Source organism: Salminus brasiliensis, chromosome 16, assembly GCF_030463535.1.
Source record: "Salminus brasiliensis chromosome 16, fSalBra1.hap2, whole genome shotgun sequence".
Taxonomy (NCBI): Eukaryota; Metazoa; Chordata; class Actinopteri; order Characiformes; family Bryconidae; genus Salminus; species Salminus brasiliensis.
This window is the reverse complement of record NC_132893.1, coordinates 31,977,873-31,993,456: the sequence shown is the minus strand read 5'-3', so window position 1 is coordinate 31,993,456 and position 15,584 is coordinate 31,977,873. Positions and strand designations below refer to the sequence as shown.

At 42.3% G+C, this 15,584-nt stretch overlaps 3 protein-coding genes across 3 annotated transcripts in view; 1 reads left to right on the top strand and 2 right to left on the bottom strand.

Annotated features, from left to right (window-relative positions):
* Nucleotides 1–10,863, top strand: part of itga2.2 (integrin, alpha 2 (CD49B, alpha 2 subunit of VLA-2 receptor), tandem duplicate 2) — a 34,340-nt gene extending 23,477 nt beyond the window's left edge. The window contains exons 17-29 of the mRNA XM_072658727.1: nt 786–1,045; nt 1,152–1,234; nt 2,613–2,754; nt 3,957–4,049; nt 4,246–4,322; nt 4,410–4,493; nt 4,981–5,083; nt 5,254–5,364; nt 5,855–5,965; nt 6,573–6,686; nt 7,003–7,092; nt 7,541–7,657; nt 7,828–10,863. Coding sequence (XP_072514828.1) covers nt 786–1,045; nt 1,152–1,234; nt 2,613–2,754; nt 3,957–4,049; nt 4,246–4,322; nt 4,410–4,493; nt 4,981–5,083; nt 5,254–5,364; nt 5,855–5,965; nt 6,573–6,686; nt 7,003–7,092; nt 7,541–7,657; nt 7,828–7,920 — 1,478 coding nt within the window. The 3' untranslated portion in view covers nt 7,921–10,863. The remainder of the gene's footprint in view (nt 1–785; nt 1,046–1,151; nt 1,235–2,612; nt 2,755–3,956; nt 4,050–4,245; nt 4,323–4,409; nt 4,494–4,980; nt 5,084–5,253; nt 5,365–5,854; nt 5,966–6,572; nt 6,687–7,002; nt 7,093–7,540; nt 7,658–7,827) is intronic.
* LOC140536739 (molybdopterin synthase catalytic subunit) lies at nt 10,780–12,244 on the bottom strand. The gene is made up of 4 exons (XM_072658728.1): nt 12,124–12,244; nt 11,867–12,020; nt 11,113–11,236; nt 10,780–11,019 (listed from the first exon to the last, which is right to left on the bottom strand). Exons 1-4 carry the CDS (start codon nt 12,242–12,244, stop codon nt 10,933–10,935), a joined length of 486 nt encoding a protein of 161 aa, XP_072514829.1. The 3' UTR covers nt 10,780–10,932.
* Nucleotides 12,245–13,421: 1,177 nt separating this feature from the next.
* On the bottom strand, nt 13,422–15,129 carry mocs2 (molybdenum cofactor synthesis 2). The gene is made up of 3 exons (XM_072658729.1): nt 15,056–15,129; nt 14,521–14,642; nt 13,422–13,548 (listed from the first exon to the last, which is right to left on the bottom strand). Exons 1-3 carry the CDS (start codon nt 15,065–15,067, stop codon nt 13,422–13,424), a joined length of 261 nt encoding a protein of 86 aa, XP_072514830.1. The 5' UTR covers nt 15,068–15,129.
* Nucleotides 15,130–15,584: the final 455 nt, after the last annotated feature.

The window sequence follows — 15,584 nt, the reverse complement described above, 5'->3', positions numbered from 1 at the left end:
GAAATCATAGTCATATTAATAATCCATTTTGTATATTTATACACCGATCATCCATAACAGTATCACGACCTCCTTATATAAGAAGCACTGTGTAGTTCTATAAATCCAGACTGTATCCACCCTGTTCTTCAATGCTCAGGACCTCCCAGGACTGACCACCCCAGAGCAGGTAGGTAGTATTGGAGCAGTGGGTCATTCTCAGCACTGCACTGACACTGACAGTGTGTTAGTAGTGTGTGTGTGTGTTGCACTGGTGGTAAGAGTGAATCAGTGTTTAAACCCCTCAGCCTCACTGCTGGACTGAGAAAAGTCCACCAACCAGGAATATCCAGCCAACAGTGTCCTGTGGGCAGCGTCCTGAGAGCACTGATGAAGGACCAGAGGATGACCAAGACACAGTGAGTGGACACAGAGTGTCCAAGGCTTATTTCAGTGCAACACACACTAACACACCATCATCACTGGTGGTCAGTGTGACTGCAGTGCTGAGAATGACCCACCACCCAAATACTACCTACCTGCACTGTGGTGGTCAGTCCTGTGAGGTCCTGGGCATTGAGGAACAGGGTAAAAGGGGGGTAATAACAGAGTCTGCAGAGAAACAGATTGACACAGTCTTGACTTATAGAACTATACGGTGCTCCTGTATGATCAGTGGAGGTGATATAATGGACAATAAGTATAGAAACAGCGAGGTCAAAATGTCATACTGAATGGACCAATAGGAATGCTCCAAAATGACATCAATTAATTGACTTCCATATTGTTGTTTTCCTTCCCATTAGAGATCAAATACAACCTGACGCTGGACGCTGACCTGCAGTCATTTCGAGTCAGTTCCAGAGGTCAGTTCAGCAACTCCGAGCGAGTCATCCAGAAGGACATCAGTGTGTCCGCAAAGGAGACGTGTGAGGATTATCAGGTCTACGTGCAGGAAGCTCCTGACCTTGTAAGCCCTATTGCTCTTCGCGTGGACATCAGACTAAACCACCCAGATGCCAGTCCTGTTCTGGACGCATTCAGCCCGACTGCGTGGCAGTTCTCTGTGAGTGTTACCAGAAGCAAATATCTGAGTTAGTGGGAATTATGGGACCTTCGGTTCATATGGCTTTGGGCTGTTATTTACGTTGTAATTGCGCTCTTTGGCTCAGATCCCGTTCTCGAAGGACTGTGGCTCAGATGAACAGTGTTACAGCGACCTGGTGCTGACCGTGGAAAGAGATCACCCCTCTGGGTAAGATTAGAGCACCGACACAATGACAGTCAAAACTAACTGCACAAGGAAGGAGGCCACAGCAAATGATCGATATTCCATTGATTTCAGTGTTTGCTCACTGAGGCCTGTGGACAGCAGTGAAGAATATGTCTGAAGCAGTTCCTTTAAATCAGGTGTGCCCAGTCCTGGTCCTGGAGACCTACCATCTAGAGACTTAAGATTATAGAATATATTGAGATGCCCATAAGGACCTTCATTATTTCAACCTTAATATAAAGAAGTGGTAGACCTCCAGGTCCAGGACTGGAAACCTCTGCTTTTAATCCATTCCTTCCTTAAAAATTTGTCCTTTTGAAATGATCACTTACACCAAAGCTCTTCTAGCCTTAAATACAGCCTCACATTGCTTTGTCATAAGCTCCCCAGACAAAATGTCTAAGGTGGTAGTAACCTCAGGCTCCTGCAAATAGCATTAATGGCAGTTAATGGTTGGCTAAAAGGAGTGATTGCATTCAAGCAAGGCAAGGCAAAAGCCATAGTGCAAAGGAAGTAGCTGAATCTGCAGGTGGATGGAAGCATACGGTCATACAGGTCTACCAGCAGTGGCAGAAATGCCAGTCTACAGGAATTTCTCCTCATTCTTGAGCAGAAGTGAGCGCAGTCCCCCTGCATGCCCCTCTACTCCAAGTGCTTATGGTCTGCAGTTCCTTTGGTGCTGCAGAAATTGGACCTGTGCTGATAACTAGAAGCGATTTTTATTCACAAGCCGTGAAACCCTGTATGGTCCCTGTACGTCAGTTTCATCTTCCGGACACAATTCTAAGGAGAATTTCCTGTAGACTGGGATTTCTGCCACTGCTGGTAGACCTGTATGACCGTAAGCTTCCATAAACATGCAGATGTGGTCTTTGGCTACGCCCAAATGCAATCACTCGCTTGTATCTGCTTTGCAACCCATTTTCCACACATCCAAAAAGTCCAAAGTCCACGGTCCACACACCTGCTGTAGTGGTTGGAGGTTTCTTCTTCACACATTGCTCAACACGGTCCCACAAGCTCTCAAATGGGTTTAATACGTGCCTGGATTTTACTGGATTTTTTGTGGGATCTTACGTCGCCTCATTGGAATATCTGCGTCATTTGTTGTTTTTCCATGTGAGCAATACAATGAAAATGTTCACCCTTCATAAAGTTAATGAGACTCATAAGAGCATCTCAAAGTCTGTTTATTAATTCAGTGGTGGCGTCCCACCCGCCGCTAGTGGGACCACGTAAAATGGGTGAAAATAGTCTTCAAAGCAGCTTCAACATTATACATTTCCAAGCCTTGCCTGTGAAGTCTTTCATTAGAGCTGTTCTCCACTGTCAATAAAGTGCAAATTGGGTTGTTTTGTAGCTCCTCCCCGTTACTGGTGACCCTCAAGAACAGAAGACTTTCTTTCATTGTCACGGTGATGAACAGAAAAGAGAACGCCTACAACACCAGAATCTCTGCACGTTACTCCAGCAACCTTTTCTACTCCTCTGTTACCCCACCTGTATGTATGATGTGTTTTACCTCAATCCCTCGAACCCTACGTCTTAAATCCTTAAGCAGAAACGATTGTGAATTATTTGGTAACAGTTTGGTTTAGTGTATCTTGTGGCCTCCATACATTATCTTGTGGCCTCAATATATCACCCAGTGGCCTCCCTACATTGTCTTGTGGCTTTAATATATTATTGTTTGGCCATAATATAATATCTTGTGGCCCCCATATATTATCTTGTGGCATCAGTATACAATCCAGTGGCCTCAATAAGTTATCTTGTGGCCTCAATATATTATCTTGTGGCCTCAATATATCACTCAGTGGCCTCCCTACATTGTCTTGTGGCCTCAATATAATATCTTGTGGCCTCAACATATTATCTTGTGGCCTCAGTATACAAACCAGTGGCCTCTATACATTATCTTGTGGCCTCAATATTTTATCCAGTGGCCTCCATACATTATCTTGTGGCCTCAATATATTATCTTGTGGCCTCAGTATACAATCCAGTGGCCTCAATAAAGTATCCAGTGGCCTCAATAAATTATCTTGTGGCCTCAATATTTGATCCAGTGGCCTCCATACACTGTCTTGTGGCCTCAAAATATTATTGTGTGGCCTCAATATAATATCTTGTGGCCACAATTTAATGTCTTGTGAGCTCCATATATTATCTTGTGGCCTCCATATAGTATCTAATGACCTCACCATAATATATTGTGGCCTCCATTTATTATTATGTGGACTCAATATAATATCTGGTGGTCTCCATATGTTTTAACTTGTAGACTAAATATATTACCTTGTATGACAGCGTCAGTATACGCTTCAATAACTTTATTATTTGTTGTTTTGCTTTCTGCTTTCTACAGTTGGTGGACCTCAGAAAGCTATAAAGCTAACTGTGCATGTTAGAACGCAATGTAGTTTGCTAGCATACTGTACTCACAGTTTCCAGGGGTATATTGTTTATATCCATTAGTTGGTATTTAGTGGGTGTGAGGTTGTGCCATAGTTTCACATGTTTTCTTGTAGTTTCTTCTGTAGTTTTCCACTTTTGCTCATTCCTGGTTTAGTAGTGTTTGATGTGTCTTATTTACTCTGCTTTAGGGGAAACTTTGCAAGTTGGATTTGTGCACAAACTATTCATTTAACTCGTCTATAGCATGTATAGTGTGTCAGCATCTCACTCTCTGTCTGCTTCTTAGAGTGATGGTACAGAGGTCAAATGCACCTCTGCCAAAGACACTGAAACAGTGACGTGTCAAGTGGGTTATCCAGCCATTAGAACTGACCAATCGGTGAGCGAAATATTTTATTATATTTTATTATAAAATTATATGTTATATTTAAAAATTATTATTCATGTTTTTGACACATTATTATATATATATCTATATATATATATATATATATATATATATATATATATTTTTTTGTTTTTTTTTTTTTTTTTTTTTTTTTTTTAATACACCATTATGTGACCCTTTGTTTCAGGTTACATTTGAGATCAATTTTGACTTTAATTTGGGTCAGCTGCAGAAGGAGGTCAAAGTGGACTTTGAGGCCCTAAGGTAGGATCATGCAAACTCATGCTTGTTTGAGCTGTTTAGGACTGGATTAATGTCTGAAGCTCAGGATGTCGACCCTGTTCCTTGCAGTGACAGCACAGAGGAAACTCTAGCAGATAACAAGGAGACAGTGTCCATCCCAGTCAAGTACAGCTCAGAGATCATTCTCAGCAGGTGGGGTTTCTAATGCATTCCATTTCATAGCCTCCGCAAAGGACATCACACTGTTAGGCTGAATTGCTGTAATATGGGATGCCTAAACTCTACTGGGGGGTAGGCACAGACAGGGTAGGGGTCGCTGGTTTGAATCCCAGGTCATGCTGCTCCTAGTGCCACAGCCACGCTTTCCTCCAAGCACACTGGCTACCTAGAGGCTAACTTTACAGGTGTCGGAGGAGACGTGTGCTGGCCTTCACTTTCTTAATGTTGGGGGATGAGGGAGATCACATATATATATATATATATATATATATATATATATATATATATATATATGGACATACTGGACATACAAGGTTCTTTCATATTTGTGTCTTAAAACAGTATCATAATATTATATACTGTCACACAAATGTAGATAATTTGTGGTATTATATTATTTTTCATACCAAAATGTCAGTTTTGGACAGTTTAGGACCATCATTTAACATTTTTTTTGCAGAGAAGCAAACATGAATGTCTACTTGCTTGAGAAAGATGCTGGTTTTACAACCACGATGAAGACGTACAGTGACATCGGCCCAGAATTCAGGTTCAGTCTGAAGGTCAGTGACCATTGCTTCCAGTAGCACCACGCTGAGCAGCTGTAGATGAGCTTTATCTTCTTCAGACTGCTGTACATTAGCTACTGTACTGTAGGTCCACGACACTGCACAGTAATCTGATGCCGTACAGTATTGTAAAGCTGTCTTCTCTTTGCTGTCGCCCCCTGCAGGTGTCTGGAGGCATTTTTCCTGTCAGTCTGGTCTTCCTCAATGTGTTTCTGCCTATGAGCACAAAAGCTGGGAACCCTCTGATCTACATCACCTCAGTCGCCACCGCACCTGTGAGAATACACAGCGCTTATATGTGTATATATATCACAGTCATATCAGAATATTAAGACCACTCCTAATATGCAACAACCTGGCACTTTGTTATTCAATAATTTCAGACTGTATCCATCTGTTTCTCTGCAGACTCTGTTTTTAGCCTCCTTTCAGCCTGTTCTTCATAGCTCAGGACCCCACAGGACTGACCACCACAGAGCAGCTATTATTATGGGTCATTCTCAGCACAAGTGTGTGTTGCGCTGGTGGTACGAGTGGATCAAGCACAGCAGTGCTGCTGGAGTGTTTAAACACTGTGTCTGTTCACTCATTGTCCACTCTATTAGACACTCCTACCTAGCTGTCCTCTAGGGGTGGGGGTGTCAGTAATAGGTGGTGGTCACCTTGGTTTACTGTGGTCATATAGTGTGTAGTGGGGCTAAACTTTGAGATGCATGAGGAAATTCCTGAAACTGGTTTAACAGTCTAACATTTTGTATGTTGCAGACCGGTGATGTTCAGTGTGAGACCAGCACTCTGACTGACCCTTTAAAGATCGAAAAGAAGGAACATACAGCCAAGTTTACTGAGGAGAGCTTCAGGGGGACCAATGAGCTGGTCAGTATGTCCGTATGTGTGGGTGGGTGTGCACCCTCTTATGAAACCAGTCCAGTGCCAGATTAGAAGGGGGCTTGGAAAATACATTTGTCTATTTTCTATTAATTTATTAAAATATTACACAATTTATCAGAGCATTAATACTTTGTTTTTCAGCTTTTTTGCATAGTTAAGGGAGGGGGGTGCAGGAGTTAACCTTGATATATTTCTTATTATTAATATTATATATTATTAGATAATATTAAGCATATATTATAATATTAACTCTGAATATTATATCTATAATATTACAACATACTATTATACTTTGTTAAAATTATAGAAGTGTAAGCAGTAATCTTATTATTCACTGTTTATTCAAAACCTAGTCTTTGTGTTAAATTGCTTTGGAAAAGCATGAAAAGGAAAAAGTAGTATTTTTAATATTAAATAAACTTTATGTTATTAATCAAATCAGTTTTCAATATTTTAATTACAATTTACAAGCAACACAATTATAATTTAATTCAATTCAGTTTAATATAAAATGTATTTTAGGCCGGATATTACATTTTCTCTCTGGTGAGGCTCATTTATTGTTCTAACGGTCATCCATATTTATCCACAGAACTGCAAGACTGCAACCTGTACGACGATGAAGTGTGTGCTGAAAGACGTCAGCCCGAAGAGCGATTACTATGTGAACGTGACTGCCTGGATATGGAACGGCACGTTTGCAATGGTTAGCTAGAGCCGAAGTCCCTCTGATAAAGCCAATCTGTGCCAATTCTGCCATTAGAGCACATGAGCTCGCTTTTAAATGACGATCTAGAACCCAAAATACATGTAGATTAGAACACCACATCAGAACAGCGGTGCTGTTTGATGCTTTGTGGAGATTTAATCAGGTTCCTAAACCGTGCACTTCACAGTCGTCTTTGTGTTTGAAGCGGACAGCACTTAATTTCTAGGAAAACAAGTGTTCAGCTATGTCACTCACCCTACTATACTCTCTCTCTCTCTCTCTCTCTCTCTTTGTGTGTTTGATCTGTGTTCAGGCGGATTTTCAGTCAGTTGTCCTGGATGTGAATGCTCAGATTGACACGTCACAGGCTGATCTTCTCGTCATCAACCACAAACAAGCACAGGTACTAAATAACATATAATAATCATCAACAATAATAATATAATAATCATCTAAAAACTTGAAAATAACATCAGCGATGAAATTTGATGTTGTCACCTTTCAGGCACGGCAGCTGTAGCCAATATAATAATAATAATACAAAAATAATAATAAAATAATATGTTTATATATATATATATATATATATATATATATATATATATATATATATATATATATAACTTAATGAATATTAATTAAATATTATTTTACAAATTCTAATTAAAAGATAAAGCTAAATAATTTAATTATCCTTTACAATTCACAAAAAAGCATAAGTGAGCAAAGGTGTCGACATTAGACTAAGCTCCGCCCCCATTCCCAACCACTTTTCTCCTATGGGTTGCCCCCTGATGTGCACCCTACTGTGTTCCCCTGACTCAGCTGTGCTGTTTTCTTGCCTATCACAGGTTGCTGTCACTGTAAGTAAACCCGGAGCCAAAGCAGACGTCCCAGTTGGTGTCATTGTGGGCAGTGTTATTGGAGGCCTTCTCCTACTGGCTCTTGCTGTTGCAGCCCTCTGGAAGGTATGACTTTGCTTTGTTCTTCAACAAACCAACATTACGTTCCTCACCTTTTCCCTTAGTGAGAAAAAGCATCTTAAACATAGCCCCTATTTGTGGTAATGGAACGGTTGTAGATGTCTTGTTTGCAGTGTGGTGGGTTTAAAGGTATTTTCTTCATGTGATCTCACCAGCTGGGCTTCTTTAAGAGAAAATACCAGCAATTGCAGAAGAATGGGGGAGATGGCCCAGAAACAGAAGGTCTGCAAGACGGAGCACAACCTTGAAACAAGCACTGATGCCGAAGCGATTTAAAGACTGCTGGACAGCCATGCCTGAGCCAAAGATCCAAAGCCCTTGAGACACAGATCAACCCCAGCAGCAATAATCTGACCGAACCTCACCAATTTACCAGCATTACAGTCCTAAAGAGTTTCACCAGCAGCAGAACAGGCCTGAAGAGCTTCACCACCTCCAGCAGAACAGGCCTGAAGAGCTTCACCACCTCAGCAGGACATACCATCATCTTGATATCTAAAGAACTTTACTAGCAGCAAAACTCAATAGCAGCAATAGAACATTCCTACAAAACATTACAGGTAGCAGAACAGTTCCAGCAGGACAGGCCTAACAAACCTCACACCAAGCAGAACAGTCCTGAAGAATTTTACCAGCTCCAGCAGGACAGGCCTGAAGAACTTTACCAGCTCCAGCAGGACAGGCCTGAAGAACTTTACCAACTCCAGCAGGACAGGCTTAACAAACCTCACACCAAGTAGAACAGTCCTGAAGAATTTTACCAGCTCCAGCAGGACAGGCCTGAAGAACTTTACCAGTTCCAGCAGGACAGGCTTAAAGAACTTTACCAGCTCCAGCAGGACAGGCTTAAAGAACTTTACCAGCTCCAGCAGGACAGGTCTAAAGAACTTTACCAGTTCCAGCAGGACAGGCCTGAAGAACTTTACCAGTTCCAGCAGGACAGGCCCAAAGAGCTTCGGGAACACAGCACAAGCTTGTGTGTGACCTGTGAATTGGTTCGAGGCAAACACACATTCTGACATACCACAAATAGGCAAACAAAGAAACTCTTGTGGCTGGCTTGGAAAATCCGCTGTTCCACTGTTCATTCAGGCCTCCTCCAATCAGTCTTCAACACTGGAGAGTCTTTCAATGGGGGGGATTTTTCACTCAGAGTTACTATATTTGAATCGTAGCAGGGATAGCGTAAGGGATGGGGAGGCACGGAAATGTTGCAGCTAAACCATTTCCTGTCCTTTTATTGTCTTTTATTTTCTTGTGACTATGTAAATACTGTTAATGACAGAGCGAAATGCAAATGGAACAGACATCTGCCAACCACTGCACTGCACTGGTAGCTTCTTCATATGACGCAAATGGCGAAATGGGGTAGAGCACATTGGAGAGAATTACACAGTTTTACTCAAATGAGCATTTCCCATGCAGTAGCTGTACACTGGCAATGGATGGCCAGTCACAAATGAGCTATTTAGAGCATGATTATAGAAAATGAAATAAATATTAATGTGTAAAATAATTTTCTTAATCGGTACAGATATAGAGGAACAGTATTACTGCAGCCCAGGGGGGGCAAGTGGCTCCATGGCTGAAACTTTCAGCAAGGACTACATACTAATAACTAATTAACTCTAATCTTTTAATCAGGGTCTAGAGCAGGGGTGGGCAACAGGGGCTGAGGGCCGATCCCCCTGCTCTAACAGACCGACCAAACCTGGCAATTACCACTTGAGCTGAATCAGGTGTGTTTGAGCAGGAAAAGCCCAATACTGTACCCTCCAGGACGGGAATTGCCCTTCCCTGGTCTAGAGTGAGCAGCAAATTTATGGTGAAATTCTCCATCTCAGGAAAACTGCACATTGCCTCTGAGCTTTCTAACATTTCTTTACATTATTTTGATTTTTTAGTATTTTAAAATACTACTGATCGACTGGAACTGGTTTAATATGCAACAACCACTCTCCTACAATACTCACAACCTCCAGACTGGAGCCACATTGAACCTCTTGCTTTGCTTTCAATTTAATTTTTTTTACTGTAAAATTCTGTTTTATATAAAAGGTTACTGGGTTTTAAGGGCACCACATGTTCCTAGAGCCAAAAAGCAGAGCTTTTGAGATGTTTATATCTAGCACTTTACCAGCTATCACACTTTCTTTATATGTATATTAGTTATTACATGTCATGCTTGGTACAGAACACTGAGGTGCATCTGAACTGTACAATTAAGATGATAACATTAGTGTATATTAAGAGGACAAGAGCAGAGCTTTAGTGCATTAAACAGTCAATCAGCGCTACGTTGTGAAGAGTATCAGAGGTAATACATAAAGTAAAGTACTCTATGGTTCAGCACTATGTAAAGTGCTGTTATGGACAGCTTAAGTGATGTAGTGAAGTCTGAAGTTTGCTTCTTTAGTTAAACCAGAGCTATGAGTCATATCTACACTACATGTCCAAATGTTTGTGGACACCCTCTCCTAATGAATGCACTCAGCTACTTTAAGTTGCAGCCATTTCTGCAAATGCCAACAGAATAGGACTCTGTGGAGCAGATGAACGTGAACCTATTGGCACCATGCTGCCTAATGCCAGGCATGGGCAGAGGGGGTAGAGGGGTATAAAGCCCCCTCATCCAACATACTGACCTCACTAACGCTCTTGTCGCTGAACGCAATCAAATCCTCACAGCAACGCTCCTCCGAAATCTAGTAGAAAGAAGGCATTCTTTCCCTGGACAGTAGAGACAGTTACTCCAACAAATGTAGGAGGAACTCTTTTTAATACCCTTGATTTCAGAAGAAACAGTGAACGAATAGGTGTCCCAATACTTTTGTCCACATAGTGTATGTAACAAACAATGGGAGTCACAATCATGCAAAGTCTTGTAGCTCCAGTCCAAAACTAAAGAAGCTTTACGACTTCAGACACTGAACTGAAACTGTCCTGGCTAGCGAACTATATTGGGTAAATTTAATTTTTGGTGAATTATTTCTTTAAGGGAAATCATAAAAGGGGGGGGGGCATTAGAAATGCACAGAGCGCTAAATGTTTACATAAGGAAATTTTGCACTGGTACTTTTTTTTCATAGAAATACTGCAGATTCAACTTTACTGTTGTTACTAAATATTTTATTGTAATTAATTAATTGTGAAATCTTTACATTACTGTGGTTTTCAATAAAAACATATATTCTGTACTACAGCATGTGCAGACTGGCTGTGAATAAGGCATTGCAACAGCTCACTGGACAGTTTAATGGTCAACTTGCACTGGTCCCGCCCCTACTTCCTGCCCACAAACACTCCTTGTTCTCTTTCCAGCATGGCTCCTCTGATTCATAGAGCTCCTTAAACAAGAAAACAGAGCACAGTCAAACAGGATGCCCTAACTGAACTACTAAAACATGTGTAGGACGTTTGCAGTAGTATATGTAACACACCTTCTTCCAGATAGGCACGGTAGCTTTCAGAGTGTCTATGCAGAACTTCACAGCCTCCAGTGAATCGCTGCGGTGGGGAGACGAAATACCAATAATGACGCTGGCTTCTGTAATAGGAACCACGCTGTGGACAGAAGAACAGACCAAATGCAACCAACAGCCTGGTTATTGTAGCTGGTTTCCTGAAGCTCCAGCTCCTGCTTAAGTACTGGCACAGTCATGCAAAAAAAAAAAAAACTTTTAGGACAAAAGTATTGGGACTCCTACAGGAGCTTTTATGTCCTCCTGTTCTAAACCCATAGACATTAATATGGAGTTGGTCCCCCTCTCTGTTGGCTCTCTGTGGTTCCTCCTAAACACTTCCACTGTTCAATAATACCACTCACAGCTGATGGTGGATCTAGGAGGGAGGAAATTTCACCAGCTGACTTGTTGTAGTTGGTGTAGCGGTGGCTCCTATTACATACAGAACCACGCTGGAGTTCAGAGAGCTCTTCAGAACCTCCCATTATTAAGAAAGGCAGACTGCATGGCTAGGGGCTTGATTCTATACACCTGTGGCAATGGGAGTGAATGAAAGACCTAAATTCAATGAGGAAGAGCTGTGTCCCAATACTTTTGTCCATATTGTGTACATTGTGTCAAAACGGCAAATAAAAATGCTCCTAAATATAATAACGGAAATCAGATCAGATCAGGACTGTGTTTTTGGACTGAGGGTGTGAGAGAGAGTTAGCGAATGTAAACAGCCCACCCAAGTCTGTGATGTACGCAGATGTGCCGGACAGTTGGCCACCTCGCCCTAATTGCAGTGCAGATTTTCTTCAGTTCAGACTCAGCCATGGGCACGTACGCTTCATACTCGAGCTGGACTACCCTCTTCCCCTCAAAGTTGTCTCTGGTTGTCCCTGGAATAAACAGAGCAATCATGCTAATAAAGAAGGTACTCTGAGTGCAGTGTAATACAGGCAATAGTACACACAACAGGCAGCGGGGAACGACATCTCCTACCGATAAATAATGATATGGCTCCGCAGGAGGAACATCTGACAGAGTCAGATACGGTATCAGTGGAGAGCTTTTCAGTGGTGAGTTTAATCAGATCTAGAGGACCTCCTCCACCCTGAGCCATCGCAGGAATCTAATGCAAAAGGAAACAGTTATTTTACAGCACACGCTATGCTCACTTCTGCCCAGATATCTATCAATCAGTCTACACTTTATGTCCAAATATTAGTGGACACCCCTTCTAATGAATGTATTCAGCTACTTTAAGTCACACCCATTGCTGATACAGATTTACAAATGCACACACACAGACTGTCTACTCCCCGTAGAGAAGTACTGCCAATAGAAAAGGACTCTTGGGAGCAGATAAACTAATAAACTAATGTCAGGCGTGGGCTAGAGGGGTATAAAGCCCCCCAGCATTGAGCTGTGGAGCAATGGGACTATGTTCTCTGGAATGATGGATGGTGTTTCGTCTAATATTTCAGGGATAATTTGAGGAAATGGGGATAAAGGAATAAGGCCTGACCTGACTAATGCTCTTGTCACTGAATGCAATCAAATCCTTACAGCAATGCTCCTCCAAAATCTAGTAGAAAGCCTTCTTCCCTGGACAGGAGAGACAATTACTCCAACAAAAGTAAGAGAAACTCTTTTAAATGCCCTTGATTTCAGATGAAACAGTGAATGAGCAGGTGTCCCAATACTTTAGTCCATATAGTGTAACTGCCTGTCTGTCTATCTGTCTTTTAGATACACTGAAGGTTATTGTGTCTGGTTTAGATGTGAAATAATGACATCAAGATAATGTGCAATACAGGAGGCAGGTAAAGAAAAGGAGGCATGGAGGCAGGTAAAGACATGGAGGCATGGAAGCAGGTAAAGACATGAGGCATGGAGACAGGTAACGACATGGAGGCAGGTAAAGACATGAGGCATGGAGACAGGTAACGACATGGAGGCAGGTAAAGACATGAGGCATGGAGACAGGTAACGACATGGAGACAGGTAAAGACATGAGGCATGGAGACAGGTAAAGACATGAGGCATGGAGGCAGGTAAAGACATGAGGCATGGAAGCAGGTAAAGGCATTGGGCATGGAGACAGGTAAAGACATGAGGCATGGAGACAGGTAAAGACATGGGGCAGGTAAAGACATGGAGGCAGGTAAGGACATGAGACATAGAGACAGATAAAGGCATGAGGCATGGACGCAATTAGAGACATGAGGCATGGAGGCAGGTAAAGGCATATAATCCCAAACAAGGTTCTGTATGTTGCACCTGTACTAATGCTCCGTCTAGCCTCCGCTCAGAGGCGGGATGACCGCAACCTCGTCCCCTTCCTGCAGGCTCACGCGCTGATCGCCCAAGGCCACGTACTCCTGACGCAGTGCCAACACCACGTGCTCACGTACAGCACTCAGCCTGGGAACAGAGACACAGGCTAGATGACGAGACATAAATAAGACAACAGAGGTTTACTGTGATTACAAAGTGCTGCGATCAATCACGATAGATCATTTTCTCCTCAATCAAGCCACCAAGAGGTTCAATCGGTTTGACCTTTTTTACGATTCCTCTGTCTGTAACACCATAATTCACAATAGAGGAAGACCAATTCAACTGAATCCCCGTGTTTCACCCCTCCTGGTCCCATCACTGACCCTGGTGGGCATCCATATGTGGGACCAACATGAAACCCATGGACAAAACTTTCAGGTTCCCAGTTGGGCTACACACACAGGCCCCACATGGGCATGCTATCTAGGACAGAACAGATCTGGGGGGAAAAAAGAGCAGATTCAGAAACAGGCTTAAGTCCAGTCATCTGTGTAGTTCTGCGTAGAGTGAACTCTGACAGGGCTCAGTTAGTGTCATTGGTGGATCAGTAGTTGGGGAATACCAGGGTATTGCTTAGGGCCCCTGTGGAAAAGCATGCAGCCTTGGTGACTGAACTGGGAATACTACAGCGGGGCATCTCCTGACGTCTCCTACCAATAAATGATGATATGGCTCCGCAGGAGGAGCATCTGACATCTGAGTCAGATACGGTATCAGTGGAGAGCTCATCAGTGACGAATTTAATCAGATCTAGAGGACCTCCTCCATCCTGAGCCATCGCTGCATGCTCTACTCTAATGCGACAGGAAACCGTTCTTTTACAGCACACGCTGTCTACCTATCTATGCTACATGTCCAAATATTTGTGGACACCCGTTCTGATGAATGCATTCAGCTACTTTAAGTTGCACCCATTGCTGATGTAGATGTACAAAGGCACACACACACAGCTTGTCTGGTCCCTGTAGAGACAAATTGCCAAAAGAATAGGACTCTCTGGAGCAGATAAACTTCAGCCTAATGCCAGGCGTGGGTTAGAGGGGTGTATATACTCACTTTGGGTGGCGCTTCTCCAGTTCTTGCCACAGCTGAAAGGTGGTCAACTCCGACTGGACAGCGATGGTCTCAGATTTAAGCCCTGTTAATTCTGCGCTTTTCGCAAAATACAACACCAACACCTGGTAAAAACACACAGGACAAGAGATTTAGCCAAATACGATGGGCCTCCTATTACTGGAAACTGGATAATGGGACTGTTTCCCAGACCACTGGGTCTGGGAAACAGGGTCTGGGTCTGGGTCCTTAGTCTAGGCAGGGGGTATGGATATTAGGGGGTATTATTAAACCACTCCTGATCCCAGAATGTAGATCCTGATACAAATCAGTAATAAATGCATTATTAACTTTATTCAAGGCTGCATATTAATTATTAATAACTATATTTACACTGTCCACAACATCTGACCAAGACTGTATCTATTTAATAACTAATCCACTATTCCTCTTAATTATTAAAAACTCAAATAAACTAAAATATTGTTAATTATGATCTGCTTTCGTCCAGAAACTGATAAAGTGTGTAAACTCCTACCTCGGTACTCATGAATGCAGCCTGTCTCTCTCCCCACACACACACACACACACACACACACACACACACACACACACACACACACTGTCACATGTTTACTGTGTTACCGTCTACTTCCGTAGATCTGCGCTCTGATTGGTCCTGGTTCAGTCAGGTGACTGATTGGTCAGTCCTTTTCGTCTTAAACTTATTTTATTTTATCTTTAAACTGCTTTGGTTTTATCGTGTAGTTTTTAAAAATGGAATATTTAAATTGATTTTAATAATAATTAATAAAAATGCAGTAAAAATACAGCGAATTGAAAACGGTCAGTACCGCAATCCCACCAGCAGGTGTCTCCACCCACACTGTACTGAAAGCTGTCAGTTAAGACAGGTGAGCAGAGGACAGTGGAGGATATGGGCAATTTCTCTGCAGCATTTTATTGAGCATTTTGTCATTATGGACAATTCTGCAGTTTATATAGCTAATTAAGAGAGACTGAGTGGTGGCTCAGTGCTTAGTGCTCTGAACTATTGATGACAGGGT

Excerpts from the sequence above, each read along its gene's own strand:
- LOC140536739 (XM_072658728.1), bottom strand. The coding sequence starts at position 12,244 with ATGGCTCAGGGTGGAGGAGGTCCTCTAGATCTGATTAAACTCACCACT. Across the intron at positions 11,237-11,866 it reads TGCGTACATCACAGACTTGG|CGTGGTTCCTATTACAGAAG; the intron begins GTGGGCTGTTTA and ends TTCTGTCCACAG. Across the intron at positions 11,020-11,112 it reads CCGTGCCTATCTGGAAGAAG|GAGCTCTATGAATCAGAGGA; the intron begins GTGTGTTACATA and ends TTCTTGTTTAAG.
- mocs2 (XM_072658729.1), bottom strand. Across the intron at positions 13,549-14,520 it reads CTGGAGAAGCGCCACCCAAA|GCTGAGTGCTGTACGTGAGC; the intron begins GTGAGTATATAC and ends CTCTGTTCCCAG.